The 23,573-nt window shown below is 36.5% G+C and overlaps 1 protein-coding gene and 1 long non-coding RNA gene across 4 annotated transcripts; one reads left to right on the plus strand and one right to left on the minus strand.

Annotated features, from left to right (window-relative positions):
* Window positions 1–9,342: 9,342 nt before the first annotated feature.
* Window positions 9,343–13,390, minus strand: LOC133729480 (uncharacterized). Of its 3 annotated transcripts, none has more exons than XR_009856384.1 (5): window positions 11,810–13,390; window positions 11,581–11,663; window positions 11,387–11,498; window positions 10,745–10,893; window positions 9,343–10,057 (listed from the first exon to the last, which is right to left on the minus strand). It is a non-coding gene; the product is annotated as an uncharacterized LOC133729480 (long non-coding RNA). The 3 variants fall into 3 exon arrangements; XR_009856383.1 differs by having other exon boundaries at window positions 9,343–10,174; XR_009856382.1 differs by having other exon boundaries at window positions 9,343–10,893.
* Window positions 13,391–20,485: 7,095 nt separating this feature from the next.
* Window positions 20,486–22,909, plus strand: LOC133731708 (omega-3 fatty acid desaturase, endoplasmic reticulum). Its single transcript, XM_062159112.1, has 8 exons — window positions 20,486–20,982; window positions 21,128–21,217; window positions 21,360–21,426; window positions 21,550–21,642; window positions 21,753–21,938; window positions 22,018–22,101; window positions 22,318–22,455; window positions 22,575–22,909. The coding sequence occupies exons 1-8, from the start codon at window positions 20,675–20,677 to the stop codon at window positions 22,764–22,766; spliced, it is 1,158 nt and encodes a 385-aa protein (XP_062015096.1). The 5' UTR covers window positions 20,486–20,674; the 3' UTR covers window positions 22,767–22,909.
* The last annotated feature ends 664 nt before the right edge of the window (window positions 22,910–23,573 follow it).

The raw sequence follows: 23,573 nt of genomic DNA on the forward strand, positions 1-23,573 counted from the left end.
AAAGGTCAGAGGGAAGACCGGGTGTGCCGGCCTTCAACTCTCTAATGCCTAAGTCAGAGTCGATATAAGATGTTAACAATTAGAAAGCGATAGTAAACAGTTATCTCTTTATGATGTTGAGGGTATTTTATTTATAAGGAGTCTGAGAGTGTGGTTCCTCCTGTTTCTAGTGTGGGACGATTGGAGTTTCCGATACTGTAATGTAAGGTATCGGGATCATGTCTGGGGCAGTTTGTGGCGTTTCTTATGGCTTCATAAGCCTTGTTCTTCTGATTTTTTTGCTTGGAAAATATATGTACAAACAAAAATCATATAGGATAAACTAATCCCTATGACTATCCTACTTGAGGAACCAGCTCTTACGAATCAAACTCAATTGTCCTACTCGAGGAACTAGTCTCGAAGCTTAAAGGGAATTTTCCTACCTGAGAAACCAGCTCCTATGAATCAAAAGTAGCTGTCCTACTCAAGGAATCAACTTCTACGAATCAAACGCAACTATCCTACTTGAGGATCCAGTCTCAAAGCTTCAAGGGAACTGTTCTACTCAATTAAGGAACCAGCTTCTACGAATCAAACGCAGCTATCCTACTTGAGAAACCAATTATACAAAAATTAAAGGTGACTGCCCTGCACTCTTGCTCAAGGAACCCACCTCAACAAAATCATTCATGCGAGGAATGCAACAAAAATAATTTCAATAGTCTCTTGAATAGAAAAATCAACATGCGCAAAAAATAGCTAAACAATCACCAAACACTTTTATTTCCTCATCTGATTTTTGACGAGTCATACTGATCTTTCTATCAAGACAAAGTCAGGAATCATCACACCTTCTCCATTGCTCTAGATGAATTTCAGGTCTCCAACTATATTTGTCTTCTATCATCACATCTTCTCCAAACTCCAATAAATACGGCAATCATTACAGTAATAAGTGCAGCAATCATTGCAGCATTAAGTATGACAATGATTATAGACATAAATGGTGATAAATTTGAATGACAAATTTGAATTGAGTACACGATACAAATTTTAAAATCTCTGAATTGACAAATTTTAATGTATCTGACAAAGATTGGTCTAAACATCATCTTTGTAACATTGATTGATAGGACCTACCCCGAATTACATCTTGAAATCTGAGGTGGCCCTGTGGGGCCCATCTTAGGAATAACTCTACCGAAAATTCAGTAGAGTCACCCCTAAAAATGGACTACCCAAAACCTATAGAAAACACATTGCACTTCTAACAAACCAACTTTACTCTCCTGGAGCCACCATGCTCCCCAAATTCCAACAACTCCACAATATAACAGAAATCCGAAAAATAACATGTTCCAAATACACAAATAAAACCCTCAAACTTTATAGCAAATGTCCCACAGGTTATCAGAGCGGTCTAAGGAAAAAATAGAAAAACAATACACTAAGTAGGTTAGCAAGTAACCTACGAATGATAGGTGGCAGCGATGGTGATAAGCCTCAACTCCTAATGCTGAATAGATACACTGTAAACTGGGCATTTGAAACCAAAGGGCTCCGGGGAAAAGCATATAAAAAAATGTTAGCGTGAATGGATAAAAATAAGTAATTGTAAAAAAAAATTATTTTATACTTTCCCACATTTATTCCTTTATAAAGAGAGAGTTAGAGGTTTGACCCCCTCTAATTCCTAAGCTAGAAACCTTCAATTTTGTATTTGAGGGGTTATAAGCATGGTGATTTACACCCGTTGAGTGATTGCGCGGGCGGGTCGCTTAGTAGTCTAATTCCTCGATCTCTAGGCCTCTTGATGTGAATTAGGGACCCTTGAACTGGCTCTAATTTATGTCAAGTGAGTTCTTACGACCCTTGAACCGGAGTAGGAATACCATGAAAGGGAATTTCGGTCCTTGAGCCTTGAACCGTCTTGGATACGACTACCGCCAAAGTAGGAGATTTGCATCTACATTATATTAGCTTCCGACACATAGAATTTGGGTGAAGGAACCTCCCTAACACCCGGCATTCCCATTTATTTGGTTATGCTTTTATTAATTTCTTTGCATTTTTATTAATTGCTTTACATTTCATTACATTTTGTTAATCTAAAATGGTCTCTCCAAAATATTGAACTTCGACTCATTGTAAATAACCACCGCTAGGCTCTTAGTTTTGATTAGGCTTTGGTGAGAACCAAAACCGAGCATTGCTAAGGCTTGGTGCCTTAGATTAGCCTTTTTATTTATTTTACTTTCCTTTATTTGCTTGTGACTTTAGTTCCGACTATCCAAAGATTGTGGGTTAGCCACTAATCCCCGTGGTACGATAATTTTGGGCTTAATACTTCCCTATCTTGAAACGATTCGTACGCTTGCAAGAGTATATGCATCAAGTCAACGTCTTCATATATGTTAGAACAAATTTGTGAGTATGGATTATGAGAGAGTTTATGCCTCTAAGACACGTTGTAGCAACGCTTTCTTTAAGACATTATTTGCCCCACTATCAAATGTGTAAAGGGGATTAATCAAATATGTCTTTAGGATTCAATGAAGCCCAACACAATGCTGTTGTTGGTCTGCGTTTTGCACTCCCGAAAACTAACCTAACACTCAAAAGAAGGTTTACAAGATTGCTCAAGGTTACTAGAAACTAATTGTGCACTATTTTTTTTTTTTTGAATAAAAACTAATTATGCACTATTAGTTTCTAGTAGTTTTATGTGTAATAAAACATGAAAATGGTGAATATTGGAGGCTTAGATCTTCTTAGGATTCTCTGGGATTGTCTTGGATTATCCCATTCTATAGAGAATGAATCATTTATATAGAAGTATATGTACCCTTTCAAATGGTAAGGTACCTTTTCATTTGTCTCATTTGAATTTTAGTCATATCACTTCACTCTGATAAATCCAAAAGGTGTAAACATAAATGACACCTTTTCATTTATTTATCAAAGATAATATTTTGAAAATCTCTCCAACAATCATCCACCATTTTCAAAGTATAAAAATATAATGAAAATATGATTTTAAAAAACATTTTGAAAATTCTTGAGCATAATCTAAGGTGTCTTGTGGACTTGAACCTTAACTTAGTGAGAACACATCAAACTTAAGTCAGAATGGCGAAGTGGCCTTAGCTTTGAACTTGCGATTCTATGTGACTTAACGGAACACATTTCACACACTATCTTTCTACTCCCTTTAAAGTGTTTTTACAAGCCCACAAGTCGATTGATCTTGTGTCTATATCCTATTTCATGAGTGCTCTAGAGACTAGTCCAAGTCGCATAGAAGGTGGCACCACCTTCACACTCATATAGGTAAGCATGTAGTATCCCTGTAACTATTGTACTTTCCATCATGCTTATTAAGAGTTTTATAAACTCAACCTCCACCATACATTACAAGTACCAAGCACTACTTTACCTTTGGATGGATATTATACATATGTAGAAACATATATTCATTCATTTATTTTAGTACTTGTAATCACTACATATGATGTACTTTGCTCATTGAACTCAAGGCTTGATGTTTCAAGTGTTGAGTTGAGTTTCCATCATTGGTGATCAAAATAATGGACTTCCCCATCCCATTTGATGTATCACCCATCAAATCCTTGTAAATTTAAAAATTTACAAGTGCTTTGTTAATTGGTCAATCAAGTTTTATCATGACCTTAGAATTAACGGGAATAACGGCTTACACTGTCACTTATAATTTATATCACATAGCTATGTCTCAATGAACCAGTAATCATCATTGTCATTATTTACTTGGCAAATTTCCTTTGATAGTGAAGACTATCAATGAATTTCTTATCCATAAACTTAGGATCCATCTAAAATTTGGATTTGGATTTTCTATTGACATTTCAACTAGTATTATGTCAAATTCATCTTTATATTAGATATATATTCATTCTATAGACGCTTTCAAGCTTAATGCTTATTTTTATATTTCGATGAATATCATGCAATGAAACTTAATTCACAAAGGCTTTCAATAAGCTTGCATTTTCTGATATTCATAGATCAGATAGTTGACAAGCATAGTATATAACTAGTACAGTGACTAAAACTTTAATCTAATAATCATCTTCTCATTAGTTATTACATATATAAACACGTAAATTTTCAATTTGGGCAATGATATGGGGCCTCAATGAGGCCTAAGATTTGTGGCCTCAAATCTTAGGTGTCATGCCATGTAAGCAAATACAAATTTTTTTTTAATTCCACATAATATATCTTGCCACATCATACTATTGCAACACCAACTTTACTCTTTTATATTTCTTTTTAGATGTTAGGGGGTGAATAAATTACATTAATGAATTTAATTAGGTGATGAAAAAAATATCGGCTATTAATTATATACTAATTTAAGAGATATGTCTACAAATTATTTGACCAATATTTTTCTTCATTTAATTAAATTCATTTCCTATAATTTTTCCTTCCAAATAGCATTAATATATTGAATTAGGTGTCAAGAAATAGGTATTAAATTTTCTTTCCAAATAATGATTAATTTCATAAAAAAAAAAAGCATTAATAAATTGAATTTGGAAAATACGTATGTCTAAATTAAGAGGTAAGAAAAAATTCCATGTTAGTAGCAGTCATTAGTTATCATCTACAATCTAAATATTAGGGAAAAAAACAAACAAAAAATAATAAACTCTATTTCAAATTATTATTTTTTTTAGAATAAATGTCAACTCCATTAATAAAACTACATCATAAATGAAAAATACAAAAATAAAACAATGAACATAAAACCTAGCAAAGATACGATTGGATGCAAAAATGCCTCTGAGGACGCATCGGGTGTAAACCGTGCTATGTGAAAAGTTACTAATAGTATGACCGACCATGAAAGGGCAATCTTCTATCAAAGTAATCAGTGGTATGACCGACCAAGCAGATGCCTCATACATCTTACGTCGAAGAGAGAACAATCTTCCACCTATGTTACCGATAATATGACCAACCACGAAAGGGCAATCATCTAACAATGTAACTGGTGATGTGACCATCCAAACATCTCTTCCACGTAAAAAATACGCCAAACAGAGATCAATCTTCCACCAAAGTGACCTATGAACCAAAAAGATGAAAACCAAATGAAAGTCAACCTCAAAGCCCAGATCCAGGCCTAGTGCCAAGCCCAAATCCAGACCCGACTCCTGATCCAGATCCAGACCCATCCTCAGATCCAACCTGGATCCCAAATCCAGATCTTTGGACCAGTCTGCACCATGCCGTCGTGCAGCATCTTCAGCCTGGAAAAGCTGCTGACCATCGGCTCAACATCCGACAATCTGTCGCCTGCCGCACGCAGCCCAACGCTGCCCATATCAACCTTCCATATGCAAATCCAGGTCCGCCGTACGCGACCAAGACCAGGGACGAGGTTCCTTGCCCCCGTTGCTGGTTGACAACCGCTCGACCCGCTCACCACTGCGTCCACCGTACTACCCTTGTCCACCACCAGAATCGGAAAGCTATTCCACCATCTGATCCTCCACTGGCCTCGAGAATCACAATAGTAACTTTGTCGTAAGGAAGAGAAACGAGGCAAGCAACCCCCGTCGCTACGCCAGATCCCCACCGAGCCATTTGAGTCACCCAAATCCTCCATATTCATGGAGGAAGATTCAGAAGCAGACCGCGAGGGCGGCCACTCTCTCCCTTAGCAGAGCGCTAGGTCACTAGATAAAGAATACAATCTAATATTATAAACTCAATTTCAATGTTTAAACCCTAGCTACATAAAGAGAAAAAAATGAACAAAAGAATATATAATAATCATATGAATATGTATTTTTCACATTATATTTTTAAAATTTGCAGGAACCCAATAAAGGTTGAATTTATATACATGTGTTATGCAAATCTTTTGTTCGAATGTATGTGCAAATCTATTGACTGAATTACATGTAATTTTTTCTGTTCTTGATTGAAGAAAAAAATTGTTGTTTAAATCGAAGCATGAGTGTAACAAAAAGGGAAAATGAAAAAAAAAAAAAAAGCCAAAATAATTTTTTAGAAAAAATCCAAACTAGCTAATTTAGGGTCATTAGATTCTGGAAGGATAAGATGGTCTTTTTCTCAAGAATTACATAACATGATCTAACAAATAAGTGACGTGTGTAGGTGACATGGCATGACACCTAAGATTGAGGCCATAAATCTTAGGCCTCATTGAGGCCACAAATCATTTTCCTTTCAATTTATATCAAATATATGTTTCATGACAAAACCATCGAAAATGCAAATGATCAAAAGTCATGTCACTTTATATATGTATAATCAATCATGCATAGAAAATCAAATCTAGATATTAATACTATAACATGTTAGAACATATCAAGTCTCATGCAACCCTAGAAGATTAAAGGACTAAATACTCGTTACTCCTCATACTTTTGCATGAAAAACAGTTTAGACCTTATTCTTTCTAATTCTCACACAACAGGTCCTAAAATGACTATTATATCCCTCATTTTTTATTTTTTATTTTTTATTTTTTCTGCCTCTCTCTCTCTCTCTCTATATATATATATATATAGACACACACACACACACACATACACATATATACATACACACACACACACACACACACACACACACACACACACACACATATACACACACACACACACACATATATATACATAGTGTGTGTGTGTGTGTGTATATATATATATATATATAGAGAGAGAGAGAGAGAGAGAGAGAGAGAGAGAGAGAGAAAAGAAAAGAAAAAAAAAAGTGAGGGTATAATAGTCATTTTAGGACCTGTTGTGTGAGAATTAGAAAGAATAAAGACTAAATTGTTTAATTTTAAAATTTTGGACTAAACTGTTTTTCATGCAAAAGTATGAGGAGTAACGAGTATTTAATCCAAGATTTAATATACATATACATGCTCATTTCATCTAATATGCAACAATAACTTTTCTTCCTGATGATGTCATTAAGAAATGCAATATGTAAGTTGAGATCAACAGCTTCATCAAGAAATGCAAAATATATATATATTTTTTTTGACAGAGTAATAGAGATTTCATTTAATCCCAAAGCCAGAACGGCACATACAAATAAACCCTATATGCTTGTACCCTAAATCAGTGGTCAAGCAGGTAAGGGAATACGGGTACCATCCACTAGTACAATGATGCTCATTTGAATTTTACGAGCCTACACAAGTACAAATCTCAGCGTACACTAAGAAAACTATTTCGAATCTCCCTTCGTCAATGCACTCAATTATGGTACTCCAGGAGATTCATTAACTTGGTGTAAGAAGAAACCATAGCAATATAGACTAAAGCTCACTAATAAATTAAGCAAACCTAAACTGGGCAAAAACCCACTACTTTCCCCGAACAAACTAGGGAGTTATTGGAATTAAAAAAAAAAAACCTTAAAAAAACCCTAAAGCCAAAAAAAAAACCCTAACCCAAGGTCCACCCGTGGCCCAGCCCATTCCAATCATCCCTTCCCTGTGCAGCACCGCTGTACACGCCAAAACTCGCCGCCAACTTCACGCCTCCGCAAGCAAGCCAGGGCCACGACGCCTGAAGGAACGATCACCAGAAAGCACCGATGAAGCCTGAGCAAGCCAGCCAAACTTGGATCGCTGTCTCAAGCCGCTACCAGCTCCCCCCAAAGTAGCCATCCCCGCCGCCGAAACCCACCTCACGCCGTGAATCGCCTCCCTCGAGATGATGTCCATGGCCTCCATGGCGTAGAGAAGAAAGATCTCGAACTACGCCGCCACCGGAGTCAAACCTCAGGCCAGAAATCCCTAAGCCAATAGGGTACTAGCCCAAAACCATTCCCGTCCGGCAAACGATACAACAACAGCGAGACAGAACCGCCAACGCCGTCGTCAACCGCCGCCGGACGAGAGGAAAAGATCACGGGAGTCCGCCTTGCCTCCTTGCCTCTGACTTCTATGAGGAAGAAGATTATATAGATGAAAACATTAGTTTTGTTTGTTAAGAAATTTTCATTTGCATTTGTACAGAAATGCAAAATATATTTGAACATATGCATATTAATTTATATGGCAACAATCTCAACCTAAAAATATATGGCCAATTTGGTGCTAACCCAAATCAAGCAATATAACCAGATTTCTATCATGGATTGAACTTACTCATTTATACACATATATGTGCGACATAGTAATTAAAGCACATTGCAGAATCAAAATTCATGTTTCTTAAAAAAAACATCACTAAATATGAACTACTACTAATAATTGGCGTACCTGTAGCCTTTAGAGATTTAATGGTGAATGAAAGAGTCTTACATCATGTTCAGATCGACAAATTCTTGTATACTTTCTTTCCTTCTCTTTTGAAATAGCCTCCACCAGTTTCCAAACTTAATTTGGCATAAAATATCTAGAATGAAAATATTTCATTGGCTAACATAATGTCTTAAGATTGTTAGAACAAATTTGTGGGTATAGATTATGAGAGGGTTTATGCTTCTAAGGCACGTTGTAGCAACGCTTTCCTTAAGACATTATTTGCCCCACTATCAAGTGTGTAAAGGGGATTAATCAAATATGCATTTAGGATATAATGAAGCCCAACACAATGTTGTTGTTGGTCTGCATTTCGCACTCCCAAAAACCAACCTAAACACTCAAAAGAAGGTTTACAAGATCACTCAAGGTTACTAGAAACTAATTGGGCACTATTAGTTTCTAGTAGTTTTATGTGTAATAAAACATGAAAATTGTGAATATTGGAGGCTTAGATCTTCTTAGGATTCTCTGGGATTGTCTTGGATTGTCCCATTTTCTAGAGAATGAAACATTTATATAGAAGTATATGTACCCCTTCAATTAGTAAGGTACCTTTTCATTTGTATAATTTGAATTTTGGTCATATCACTTCACTCTGATAAATCTAAAAAGTGCAAACATAAATGACACATTTTCATTTATTTATCAAAGATAATATTTTGAAAATCTCACTACTAGAATTTTGTTCATAGACATCGGTTCTGGACCGATGTTAAACTAATTTTCGACCGATGTCTTAGTGGGTGTAGAGAAAAGTATAGACATCAGTATAAGCGCGTTTTCAACCGATGTCCCAGACAACAACCAACATCGATTCTAAAAAACAAATCGATGTATAATCGTTATAATCATCATATTTTTGTATGTTAGGTATGTCTAATTCTTCATATTTTCACATTTTATGCTTAATAAAGTATATGTCGAACAATACCTACGTGAACATTTGCATCGATTTCTATTCCAGAAGCGATGTCCAGTACACTTGTAGACATCAGTTCCCATGAATATTGTTTGTTCGTGGCCATTTTTACATGTAGGTTGCCACATTATTTTCTTAGGAACGATGTCTGTATCTTTATTCTACATCGTTTTTTTATTCAGAAATGATGTTCACCTTTTGACCACACATCAGTTTGCTCCATGGTAGGTGATTTGTATGTTCATAATAGATTACGGTTTGGTGATTAGAAATCGATGTGCAGTAGTTTTGATTACATCGGTTTTGAGTTACAATTCGATATATTGATAATCATAGCACATCGATTTCATTTTTGATATTGATTTCTAATCTCTCAACTGACTTCGTTTTCCTTGGCATTACTGTTTTATTATACTTTAATATACTTCACTTTATTTTGACAAGCATGATGTGAAAAGTTTGCATTTAGCTATTGCTGGGAAAAAAATTGCATTTCTCATCATCCAAAATAAGGGGCTTTCCCATTAATTTTCTTTCCAAATTTCATGATTCAACATAATTCACAAAATAAACCCCTAAACTTACAAAAGCTAGCTTGGAAACATATGAGCAACAATGTACAAAAGCTCCACACCAAGCTTTGCTTCAAAGCCAAAACTAGCTAGCCTTACTCAAAAAACATCTTGGCAGTCACATTTCTACATCAAACTCTGTATATAATCAGCCACTTCAATGCGCACCTCGTCAATTTGATCAGGGGATGTGACACCATTGATAGGGTCAGAAAACTCTGCTACAAGTTCATCTGCAACCTGGAATACAGTTTAGTCACTTTCCTGTTATATGGAAGATGCTACAGTTTAGCAAAACCCTCATTAACCAAGTGGGAATGCAATGGTGTGGTGCATATACCAGCTCTGCCTGGACCACTGTGACAATAACCAAAGGAGAAACAGACAAAAACATTACAAATTTCCCTTCTAGATATCTATTCCAACTTTACATGATAACACAGAAGCAATGCAAATTTTCTCTTAAAAAGATAAGAACAAAGGTTTTTGAGATTTGTTCAAGACAAGCTAGAGAAACAATTGGAGAAGTGAAGCAGGTTGAAAGATTCAGAATAAAGCAAATCCAAGGTAGGGAGGTTCAAAATGAATAACATTAACATATATATGGTACAATGGTAGTACAGCAACGCATTTCAAATCCTCCATGACAGGACCTACATTGATTCAAGAAAATGGATGCTTTACATTAATGTGATTCCGACTACATTGATTTCATCATCCGCCACCTACTTATGACCAGATAGATGAGTAGGTTTTCTTTTGAACATATAATTGATGGAAGTTGAGCTAGTTAGGAAAGGAACCAAAGTAAAGAATGAATACTGCCTCAGCTTGATCAACAAATGGGCATCAAAATTAGGAACTGGATGATAGGAATCAGTTTACCTAACTAACTACATGAATTGAATGTATGAGACTCTTGATTACCTATAGTTTTTTGTTGTAATCCTTCAAAACATTCCATATAGCTTTAGCAAAACTCTGCATAATCTGATGGTTTCTCTCTCCATCTGCAGTGTCAACATTACACGGTTTTGAACCACTACTTAATTCCACCTTGTAGATTCTTTGTGCCGCTATAACAAAACAAGCAAGTATTAGACATTGCCAAAAGATAATTAGGAAATAAGGCTATGCAGTAAAAAGAAGAAAACAATAAGGTAAACCAATATATGAAAATAAAATTTTCTTTAACTTAAAAGAATATATTCATGCCCTGGAATTCATGTAAAGATTTCAACAGAAGCTTGGGAAATGCGTGCACGTATATACACATACCAAGGAGTTAAATAACCAAGTCAATAAGGAAATATCAACCCTGAAGAAATCATTTTAGGTCATCATCAGGAGCCATATGTATCCTTCAGAGTTACATTAATGCAGTCAAAATAATTTAATAAGGATCCAGAGTTTACTTGCAGGGAAAAAAAAAGGGAGTGAAATAACCTTACGTCAATCATTTAAAGAAGCATAATGGAACAAAAAAAGTCTAAAGCTGCCAGTTAAATTATGACACAGAGATGTAATTACATGATATAAATAAGTGAACAACTCAAAAACAAGACATACCACGCAAGACTCAGAACCGGTTAATTTCATTCTTTTGCGCTGCTCAGTTCTAGACAAAGACTGGATTTGCCTTTTGTTCGGAATATTTGAAGGGTCTTCAGCATTATTAAACCTGCACATATAGTATAAAAACTCTTAACAACTCATGTGAAAAATAAATTGAAGGACAACATTAAGGTGTTGTAAAGTTGTACTTGATTTCCATATAAGGTGAGGCCTGTCTTAGCAGGTGCGATGTATCACGATAATCTTCTTCTCCTGATTTTACTGTTAAAATCTGTAATAGTAACGAATCAATCACATGAATAATTTCAAAGAAACTTGATACACAATAAAATGCAAACTGATTTTCAATAGTACTCATCAGAGGTTTCTGAAAAAATTTAACGAGTTAAACAATTTGGAAGGGAAAAAAAAAATTACCAGTGACATCTCCTTCTTGCCTTCCAAATAGTCTCTCAAGTACTTGGTCAACTGTCCAAAGATCATTGCATCAGTAACAATAGTCCTAAGCAATTGTAACAGATATTATAGGGACTCGAAAGACCATGTCTAGCCCTATTTCAGATTTTCAGTATCAATTGGTATATTAATCATTTAAGCATATATGGCTACAACTAAAAGCACACAATGAGTTAGGTACACATGTCATCCATATCTAATCTGAATGTGTGTGTGGTGTCACCAAGGATGAAAGAGAAGAAAAGTTAGAGCCAATGAAGACTACATATAAGTAATATAGAACCAGTAAGGTCAACAATACTCAGGACGACTTCATTTGCTTTATTGTTATCCTCTCCATCAAACTTGTCGGCAACACCTCGAATGTTAATAATACACTGTGACCGACTAGTAGAATGGAAAGAAAATAAGAAATAAACCAATATAATGTGATAATATGTAGTACACCGTGTTTGGACACTGCTGCAGGATTGTAGGCTCCTCCATAATCTGTTTGGCGCCGATACCGAACCCCAATCGTCGTTGACCACACATCACCCACCACCACAAACACAAAGCTCGCATGCCCAATTCCATGAAGAAGATCAACACCCGAGCCTATATTCCCACCGTCTCCATCCCCAAACCCAGAGGGTCAACAACCCTACTGCCGGATCCGAATCCCCGACCGTCGCCACACACCCAGTCACCACCATCTTCCGCTCACCCAGTCTCCGTGCAGCCACCGTCATCAAATAAAAACCAAACAGATCGAAATCCCAACGCCCCAGTCTCCGATCTCCATCCCAATCACCTCCGACAGCAACCTGTCCGGTCACACTAGACGCACACCTGCGAGGCCAGAGGCCTGCTCCAATCTACACAGAAACCAAGCAAAAAGAGGTTGAGAACTGACCCAAGACGCGAACTCTCCGTCAGCAGAGAAGAGAAAGCATCCGAGTTGAATCGAAATTGCGCTCGGACAGAACGAAACTCGCACGAATGACCTCGCCATTGAATTGAAAGCATCTGAGTTGAATGACCTCGCACGAGAGAGGAAGAGGAACGACTGGAAAGAGCCAAATTGAAATACCCAAAAAGAATAAGCCCATAAGCCCTGGATCTAGATCAACACAGTGGCCACCAAGTGCTCAATTTGTTGAGTTAGATCGAGAACGGAGAGAAAGAGAAAAAGGATTGCGGTGGAGATCGAACAGAGTTTAAGGGAAAAGACCAAATTCCGGAGCTTGTTCATCATAGAGAGAGAGTGAGAGTCCGGGGAGGGGGGGGTACCACCCGAGTAGGGTTTGGAAGGAGTGAGAGTTAGTCATTACGGTTCGAAAGTTTCAGAGTGAAAAAAAATAGTGTTGGAGGAATGGAGGGAATGAAAATTTAGTCCCCCCGCGTTTCTAAAATTTTTAACTTAGTCCCTCCGCAAATTTTTCAAAATTTTTGAACGAGACTTTACACATCGGTTAATTTAATGACCGATGTTTATAATCACAATAAAAATCGATATTTCATAAACCGATGTTAGCATGTATTTTTTACATCGCGTGCAATTCCGACTGATTTAATAGTGGTGATGTCTAATGACATAATTCTAGTAGTGTCTCTCCAACAATATATTTGCAAGTCATGGCACTCAATTTAATCTCATATACTTGCACGTCTTCATAAATTTGCTGGTCATGGTACTCAATTCAATCTCATACACGTGCACGTCTTCATAATTTTTCGTCAATTTTGAGATTGACATTAATTGACGTTGTTAATTGGTACCTAAACCTAAGCGGCTAGGTTTTTAGCAGGGCAGCCCTCTCATCCTTGACTTGTTTTCTAACCCTTAGAGCAACTCCAACAGCTTCCCTATATTTTAATTTTGGGTTAAATACTGCTTATTCCCTATACTTATAGAGTTTCATTGTTTCAGTCCCTGACCTTCGAATTTCACCTAAAAAGTCCCTGAACTCCCAATTTCCTCCCAATTGGTCCCTGCCATCAAGTATCAGTCAAAAATTTCGTTATCTTCCCCTAAAAAGTCTATTATACCCTAAATTACTTAAATTTTTTTTTTTTTTAAATTTCTTTTTTAATTTTTTTAATTTTTGTTCTTTTTACCTCTTCTTCTTCTGGCTCTCTCGCCTCCTTCTGTTCATCTTCTCATCAAGATGGTTCCAATCCACTGACCTTCAAGAGGTGAAATGAAAAAAAGAAATAAAAGAGAGAGAAAAAATATATATATATTTTTTTAAAAAGTGAGGGCATAATAGACATTTCAGCAACTTTAACAGAAAATTTTGACGACAGGGACCAATTGGGAGGAAATTGAGAGTTCATGGACTTTTTAGGTGAAATTCGAAGGTCATGAACTGAAATGATGAAACCTTATAAGTATAGGAGTAAACAGTATTTAATTCTTTAATTTTTCTCTATTTTAGGGAAAAATGAACATCTTTTGCTCCAACAGATTCCCTATAACTATTCCCATTTTAGGGATAATGAGGAAAGAGAAAACAAAATTCCCTAAATTTACAGTAATCTCTAAAATTTTAAGGAAGAATTATGGAGGTTTTAGATATTGCTGTAAAATAGGAAATCTCTTGGAGTTAGAGAAGAATTGGCTAAAACTAACTTTGACTTTTGCTTCCTTATAATACATAAATTAGTGTTACTCCACGGAACCCATATTGTTCACATATATTAGTGTATTTAAATTTTGAAAAAATACACAACAATTCACAATTAAAATGAAACTAAATCAAAATACGTCGTCAGCATTTATAATTATATTTGTCGAATTATATTTGTCGAATAACAGTTAAAGAAAATTATTGAACGAATTTTTGCGTCAAATTTTCACAATAGTTATCTTTCGTGTTTGATGTGCATTCTTTCCGTTCTGTACACAAAGAACAAAGAACATACAAATCTTGTAACCAAAAAAATCAAAAACATACAAAGCAGATTTGCCAGGAAATAAATAATCCCGACGTGAGGACTGGTACGAGTTATTTGTCACATTCACACTTAGCTTTATTAAAAATCTTTCTCTCTGTTTTTATTGCTTTTTCTTTTTCTGGGAATGGGTGCACTGCAGACCTCACTTTTATATAAACTGTCGTATTTTTCCTCTTGTTTTATCAACTGTCTCCATGCATCCATACGATTCTCTTTCTAGTTTCTAATTCAGTAATTTGATAACAAACAAAAAAGAAAAATTCTATATTCCGTTGTTAATTAATTAAGGAAAAAGATACTAATGAAGAAGAAAAAAGAATATTGTCTCTTGCTTTCGGCATAACGGAAAAATGCTAGCAGTAGGCCTGTAGCTGATGACCTTAATTATTATTCAAGTTTAAGTGTTTTTAGGTTGGATGTCAAAAAATTATTGTATAAGTCTTGATAATAATTATTTATTTTATTCCCTAATCTTTGGTGTGTTTGGATGAGAAAATTATAAAATCCGTAAGAATTTTTTTTATAAAAAAAATGGCTGGTGCGGCTGCCCTCAAGCCTTGATTAATGAAATTGAAGAATACAAGGGGGGGGACGTAGAGCCTGAACCCCAGATTACAATAAGCATAAAGAGAACATTCTGAAATAATACCAAGACTCTCCACAAAATCTATGTACTCTGACAAGCACCAATTAGCAAAGAGTGCACGAATGGTTACTCCATTTTCTTTGAGATAGCGGTGACATACCGGAAAGATAACTCTATAACGAAGAAGCATCATTGCAAATAGCACAGCTTTCCCACTATGTTGCCGCACAGAAATAAATCCGACGACACTCAATTTCATCCTGCCACTAGGAGGTTGCGTCCATTTGATCAAGTAAATAGCTCGCCGCCTCGCTAGGCCAAACAAGGCACACAGAGTGTGCATACCGGGACAAAACCCACGTCAAAAAATGATAGGGTCTTATTGCTGGCATAAAGCCACGTCTTACTAATTGTAAAAAAACAACAAATAGAAAAAGAAACATAAAAATATGGGCCTAGAACAGAAGCCCAGGCCCAATTACCATCATGCCCACGCCAAAGATCAAAGCTGCAGGAGGCAGGACGCCAGAATCTCTCCGGCAACCTCACCTTCCGACCACCGACGGCATCGCCACCGCTACCAGCTTGTCGCCGAGAGATCGCAACCCGTCTCAGTCCCCCATTACGCCGGCTAGAGGAAACGATGCACCCAAAATCGATCACAAATCGCCGAAACCATATCGGATCCGATTGATCCGATCTCAACGTCGATCCCAGCACTGTTGCCTCCCAGTCGTCACCTCCCGGTGATCGCCAATGTCGCAACACCAACTCGGACCGGCCTGACATCGATCGTCTGCGCTTCACTCTCGACAACACTGATCCCGCATCAAACCGCCGCAATCCTCCACCATCAGAACCTCCAGCCCGTCGAGATAGTGCTGCCAACCCCCAACAACCTTCACTCCAACTAGGCAACTCATCACCGGACACTAGGTCCCCTCGGGCCCGTCCGACGACGCCGCCACGAGGGCGCGCCGTCGGACGGAGCATCTCCCTCAACGCGGTCTAGGTCTTCACCTCCTATATTTTTGGAGCTCTCAGCTTTTTTTGTTGTAGATGATGGAATCTTTAACTCCATCAATCTAAAATTCCATTAATTGCAATTTCTATTGTTTGGTTGCATCTATTTAGGATTTGAAATGTGTAATAAATTAAGAAAGTTTAAAACAAAAAAAAAGATAAAATAGAAAAAAGTCTTGTTTTGGAAATAAAAATTGAATACTGCAAATGAATTCGTAAATGACACCTGTTTTGGTGGAAATTAAAGTGAGGAATTTAAATAACGAATTCCTTCGTTTTTTTCCACTGAGAAATTTAAAATTTCCAATCTGATAATGCCAAACGAGATAATTGACTTTTAGGAATTATGAAATCTTCACTTTCAATTAAATTCCATCATTTTTTCCCTCATCCAAACACACTCTTAGGAGCTGTTGATGTAGACGTTCTTAGGAGTCTTGTTCATTTTTTTCTTAAGAGAGTAGATGTGATGTAACAAATGCCGCAAATAAAACAAACTAGTAGATAAACTTCTTCATCTCAATTGAATAAAGAAAAATCATTTAAATAAGGATTTTTTTTTTATTAGTAGAGATAATAAATAAGCTTATAAGCATGCGTTTTTGAAAGGATAAATATGCGTTTTAATTAAAAGAAATATTTTTCATAAGGACATTTTTGTCAAGACAAAAACCATGGCAAAACAGAATATAACGGTCATTTCTTTCTTCTTCTTTTTTTCAAAGTTTATGGCCTTAAGTGTATTGAGATTTACACTTTTCATACCTTCATGGGTTTCAATAGTTTTTTTGTCTTTCATGTGTTATGAACGAACCATACCATTTTTAATGAAATTAAAGTATAATTCATCACGCTTTCAATATCATTATTGTCGCTATAGAAAGAAAAATAACCATATAATTGTATTTAGTTGCTAATAGAAAAACATAAAAAATCAATTTTGGAGTTCACCCAGAAATTCAATGCTACCCACGTGTTCTGTGGTTATTTTTTTATTTTTTTCCTTCTAGCACTTGAGAAGATGGAATGAGATCGAAGAGAGCCTATTCCTTTAACCCCCACAACACTTTGTTCCAAGGGGATTCTACAAAATGTCTGAGCAAATTGTAATAACTGCAGACTGCAGGGCAAGGCTGCCATAATTAATGTAAATGAAGCAAGGCATGCCCAAGTTCCCATGCCTTTGCCTTTGCCTATCCTTTTAGTCAGGTTTTGTTCTTTGGGACAGCCTTTAAAGTTTTTATTCTTTAACTAAATATCTTTGCCTTTTCAGATCGTGAAAGTTGAAACCATCATGGTCCTCACTCCTCAGTTATTTATTGGCCATAGCTTAGCTTGCCATATTGACCAAAGTTTTCCTTCATTTCATCCAAATCCTCCTTTTGCTCATTCAATCTTGGAATGCACTATTGAACCATTCAATTCAAACCAATTTGATCTTTTCCAGTTATTAGTATGATTTTTTCAATGCTACTAGAATTATTTGATCATACTTGGATAATAAAAAGAATGCAAGTCCACCACTCTTTGTGATGATGATGCTGATGCTGATGCTGGATGAGTGTAGTTTCTAAGATGTGTGGATTTAGATAATTAGATTCTCGTGATCTTTTCTATTGTTACAGTTCCACCATATGTGTTGTCCCTTATTCTAAATCGATATTACTGTATAAAACATTTGTGACATCCTTTATGCTCGGATTTAATGATTCATTTGAGGAGGGTCGGGGATGGAATCAGATACCTTCAACTTCCCCAAAATTATTCCCCATCATGTCTCCGCCTCAATGCCTGTTACAATCCCTAATGGATTTTTCGTGGCCGTCTTCGCGTCCTCATTGGAGAATAGATTCGTATATCCGCCCTGAATGTTTATATATTGCTACTTTACTCATACCACAATTTCTACAATGTTGAAGGAAATTCATATTTAATGGGTGCCTGACCCAAACAGATTTTCTTATCCTAATTGTAATAGGGGTATATTATTCTAAATATTCTAGTCTTAGTTAAAATAGGATTCCTTGTACTAAAAGATATTGTACTTGTAATCCTCTATAAATAGAGGTCTCTACTATCAATGGAATACACATCTCTCAATATATTTAATGTAACTACAATATCTTGAAGAGTTGCTCACTTATCCTTCTACTGTTGCCTCTAACATATATTGCTAGTTTACATTAACAAATTGATTACTCTGCTTGTGAATTTGAGTAGGGGAATCAAAGTAATTAACATTTCAGCTCAATACATGACTCCCAATACATGGTCGAGAAATCAAAGGTCAGGGATCCCCATTATCAGGTTTTCATTCAATTTTCCCCATTAGGGTATTTGATTTTATGTATGAGGCTTTTTAACACCCCTAATTATTTTGTTGGATTGAATTTTACTTGATTGTCTGTGGCTTCATTGCATTTGCTCATGATTTAGTTGCCTTCTTGTTTTCATTTGTTGTTATGTTTTTTGTGTATGACTTCATTAAATAAAAGACCTAACAAACCAACACTCCAAATTAACTAAAACATTGTGTAATGAAGTCTTTCACTCCGATCAAAAGCACAAAAAAAAAAAAAAAACATTGTTGAATGATAACATAGGTCGTTTTAAATCATAAACCCTAAGGCGCCATAAATAGTATTCCTTTTTTTTTTTTGGTGATTTCTATTAGTACTAATTATTTAATTATTTGTTCTCTTAATTTAAGAGATTAGATAATATTTACACGGTCTCTCATTCATCGAAAGCAATTTCCTACTGATTTTGGAACTTCACTAGCTATAATTAAGCAATCAAAAGATTTTTGGAACATCAAATTTAAACAGCAGTGGACGAAAGTTTCCTATTTAGGTTTTCATCATTTTACACTATGGTAGTGTACATTGTACCACAGAACAAGATTTAACAAGTTTTCCGGAAAAACTTGGTCTGCAATAACAGAATCCAGAAAAATTGGTATTACCAACAGTTAAGAATTCCTAAAATTGTGTCTGATATATATATATATATATATACATACATGATAAATGTGTGGTCCGACTGAATGGACAATTTCTGGGTCACACTATTTTTTTTATTCATACGTTTCATGTTCTTTTTTTCAGTACACCACTTTCTCATTCACAGATAAAAGTCTCTTTTGGGCAACAATAGCTAGCCTCTATTCGATAAGACTACAATTAATTCGTTTTTGAATCCTAGGTCCCTTTTATTGGCCACATCATCATCGTTTTTGGGCAATATTGGACCAGATTAGTAGCATATATGACCCCCTCCAGAAGTGATTCACATGGTTGGTGTTTTTTGGACCTCACATTTGGTCAAGTCCTATGCTTGTAACTAAGGGTATAGTAGAACTTGATGATTTTTCTCAGTCCTCGTTCTGGTGTCACACATTCAACAGGTGACGAACAGGTGGCCTAGAAAAACCAAAAATTCTTGTATGCATGTTCTTAGTCTTCATTTTGGTGTCACACATTCAACAGGTGACGAACAGGTGGCCTAGAAAAACATGAAATGTTGTATGCATCTTCTTACTCTTCTTTTTGGTGTCACACAATCAATAGGGTTATCAATAGGTGCTCTAGAAAAACATGAAATGGTGTATGCATCTTCTTACTCTTCTTTTTGGTGTCACACAATCAATAGGGTGATCAATAGGTGCTCTAGAAAAACGAAAAATGGTGTATGGATCTTCATTTCCTTTAGATTCCTCGAAGTTTAAAAAAACTTGAAGAAAAAATATTTCATTGTTTAATAAGTGTAAATATGAGAAAAAAACATGTTGCATGAAAAATATCTTTAAGGTGGAAATTAAAACTCGTCGATCCTTTCGGGTTTGATTTTAACTTCTTTGGAGAAGTTGAATTATTCTAAGCTCTCCCATATGCATCTCAAAACTGAGAAAACTAAAACCCTCCGATCCCATTAGCTTTATTTCACATATTGTTTCGTGAAGTTGAATCAGGCTAAGCTCTCTCAAACACTCTTTTAGAACACACATAATTTTCTGAGGAGGAAGCTTCGTATTTCGTAGTGGCACGTAGAATAGAATAGATACAAAGATTTGTATGCGTGTAGATATACTAGTGTACCGTTGCACGGTGCACCCATATCATTGCCTCTCTCTTCTTTCAGCTTTATAAATATTAAGCACTGCCCTTAACCTCGGTGCCTGCAGCAGCTAGCCCTCTTTGTCCGCTTTCTCAGAGAACACAAAGAGATTTGAGAACCAGTGGTTTACTCCTTCAAGAAAGGAATCAACTTTAGCTACAATGGAGGGTGTTGAAGCCAAACCCATGAATGGTGTCAATGGGATCCACAACCTCAACAAAGAATACGATGCAGATTTCGACCCAAGTGCTCCTCCTCCCTTCAAGATAGCTGAGATCCGAGCCGCCATTCCCAAACACTGTTGGTGCAAGAATCCATGGAGGTCCTTGAGCTATGTGTGCAGGGACATCATTGTCATATTTGCAATGGCTGCTGCAGCCATTTACTTCAACAATTGGTATGTCTGGCCACTATACTGGGCTGCTCAGGGAACCATGTTCTGGGCTCTATTTGTTCTTGGACATGATTGGTAATTCCTCATTTCACTCAGATGCTTCTGCATTTTTGTACACTTTTCTTCATTTTCTAAATCTTGTTACTGTTTAATTGAAATGAGTCTTTGAAAGATTGCATCTTTTTTTTTCCTGATGTAATTGGTTTTGGATTGAACACAGTGGCCATGGAAGCTTTTCGGACAGTCGCGTGCTCAATAATGTTGTGGGGCATGTTCTGCATTCTGCAATTCTTGTACCTTATAATGGATGGTGGGTTCCTCTGTTTTTCTTCAATCTTCAATGCTTGCTACCTAAAAAGATTTCATCTTTACGTTGTGGTTTGAAAATGTTGTTGATGTGTGGTTGAGATTGAGATTGAGTTTCATTACATATGATTTGATTGGCTTTGCAGGAGAATCAGCCATAGAACTCACCATCAGAACCATGGCCATGTTGAGAATGATGAGTCCTGGGTTCCTGTATGTGCCTGTTCCTTTAATTCACAATGCTAGCGCTTGCTTAGCTTATACATATTGTTAGTGCTGAGCTTCTGGTTGTTTAATCTTCAATTAACTCTGGCTCTCTTTTGCTATTTTTGTTAGCTGACTGAGAAGGTCTATACAAATTTGGATGAGAGTACAAGAAAGTTTAGATTCAGAGTGCCTTACCCCATTTTTGCATACCCATTCTATCTGGTGAGGAAACCCATCTTTCATTGAGCTTATGTCGATTGGTTCAAGATTGTGTTTTAATTTTTTTTTATGGTTCACCTCTTTAATTTGTTCTCTACTGGATTGTTTTGCAGTGGACTAGAAGTCCAGGAAAGCAAGGTTCACATTTCAACCCTTACAGCGACTTGTTTGCCCCGAATGAGAGGAACGATGTGATAACCTCAACTGTTTGTTGGACTGTGATGCTCGTTTTCATTGTCTGTATGTCCTTTATAGTAGGACCTGTCCAAGTCTTGAAGATCTATGGTGTCCCTTACTGGGTTAGTTCATTTTTCTTCGCGATAACAACAGTACATTCGACAGTTTATTTCCTAATTTTGTATTGGCTTTTACTTGCAGATTTTCATAATGTGGTTGGACATGGTAACATATTTGCATCACCATGGTTATGATGAGCATAAACTTCCTTGGTACCGCGGCAAGGTATTGATGGATACATGAATTTAATTGTTACTTGGATATCAACTGACTTATATGCTGAAACTGAAGAATTTAGCACAATGTGAGATTTTGTCAAAAGAGTTAGGCTACGTAAGGGGAAATGTTATCTTGCTCAATTTTCTATCTGGAAGGTTATAGATGGGATCTTGTTGGTACCTAATTAAGAAGCCTTCTTTTCCTGGTGGTTTCATTTTGCAGGAATGGAGTTATCTAAGAGGAGGTCTCACAACCGTCGATCGTGACTATGGATTGATTAACAACATCCACCATGACATTGGCACCCATGTTATCCATCATCTCTTCCCTCAGATTCCACATTATCATCTAGTTGAAGCAGTATGTTCTCCCTCACCTCAACCAAACTAATGACCTGTTCACTATTTACATGTGCAATGTATTAGGATTTCAGATTACTTGATAATTCTGATGGTGGCATTGACATACTTGTATTGCAGACCAAGTCGGCCAAACATGTTCTGGGGAAGTATTACCGAGAGCCAAAAAAATCCGGGCCATTTCCGTTTCACTTGATCAACAATCTTGTGGCAAGCATGAGCAATGACCACTATGTCAGTGACACTGGAGACATAGTATACTACCAGACTGACCCCAAGCTTTACAAAAGCCTCAAGAACAAGTTGATTTGAGTTTCTTGTTAGCTTAATTGAAATGGCAGATATGAATTGTTTCTGTACCGCATAATCTGCCGTTTAAAACCTTGAGAAGGAAAGCTGTATTTGATCATTTGTTAGTTTCTACAAAATAAACTGTGTTTTAGTGACTTCTTTGACTTCTTTTTGGATATTTTAGAAATCTAGAGAGTATTTTGCAAGGCTCCCCTGTATGTTCATTTCAAATTTCAGAATTTGGTCTGTAAAATTCAAGCCTAAGGAAATTGAGCGTATATACATGAGGCGAGTAGAAGAGTTTGAGTTGCATCAACATGAGGCGAGTAGGTTACAAATGAAATTTAAAACGATATATAGTCATGTTATGTTTAGTTGCTTGGTAAATCAGCCTTACCTTCGTGTTACCAAACAAGACCGAAACCTAGTTCTTTGCTTTATAAACATCTCAAGCTGGTGGTGCTACTGATCATTTGGGACAGTGGTGATTATGGTGGTCGACGGTGGCCATGTGGTGGGTCCTGCTCCTGGTTTTTAAGTTGGTGTTGCTGCTCTGCGTAGCTCTGAAGGTGCATGGCCAGCGTTCCACTGCTGCGGGCCTGGTTGGGCTGAATGGGCCTAGTGGGAGTTGTTTATATGCCATGCTTTCCTCAGCCTCAATTTTGGTTAAGAGTGTTTGGGCTTACTTGAGGCTTTTTTTTTTTTTTTTTCCGTTGATTTTTCTTACTAGAAGGATCTTGCTGGTTCGAAGGTTACTAGGAACAGTTCCCGCGCTATGCTGCGGGGATTTGTTATTATTTACAGTTTAATAGTAGAAATCGTAATGTT

The sequence above is a fragment of the Rosa rugosa genome, chromosome 2 (assembly GCF_958449725.1).
Source record: "Rosa rugosa chromosome 2, drRosRugo1.1, whole genome shotgun sequence".
Taxonomy (NCBI): Eukaryota; Viridiplantae; Streptophyta; class Magnoliopsida; order Rosales; family Rosaceae; genus Rosa; species Rosa rugosa.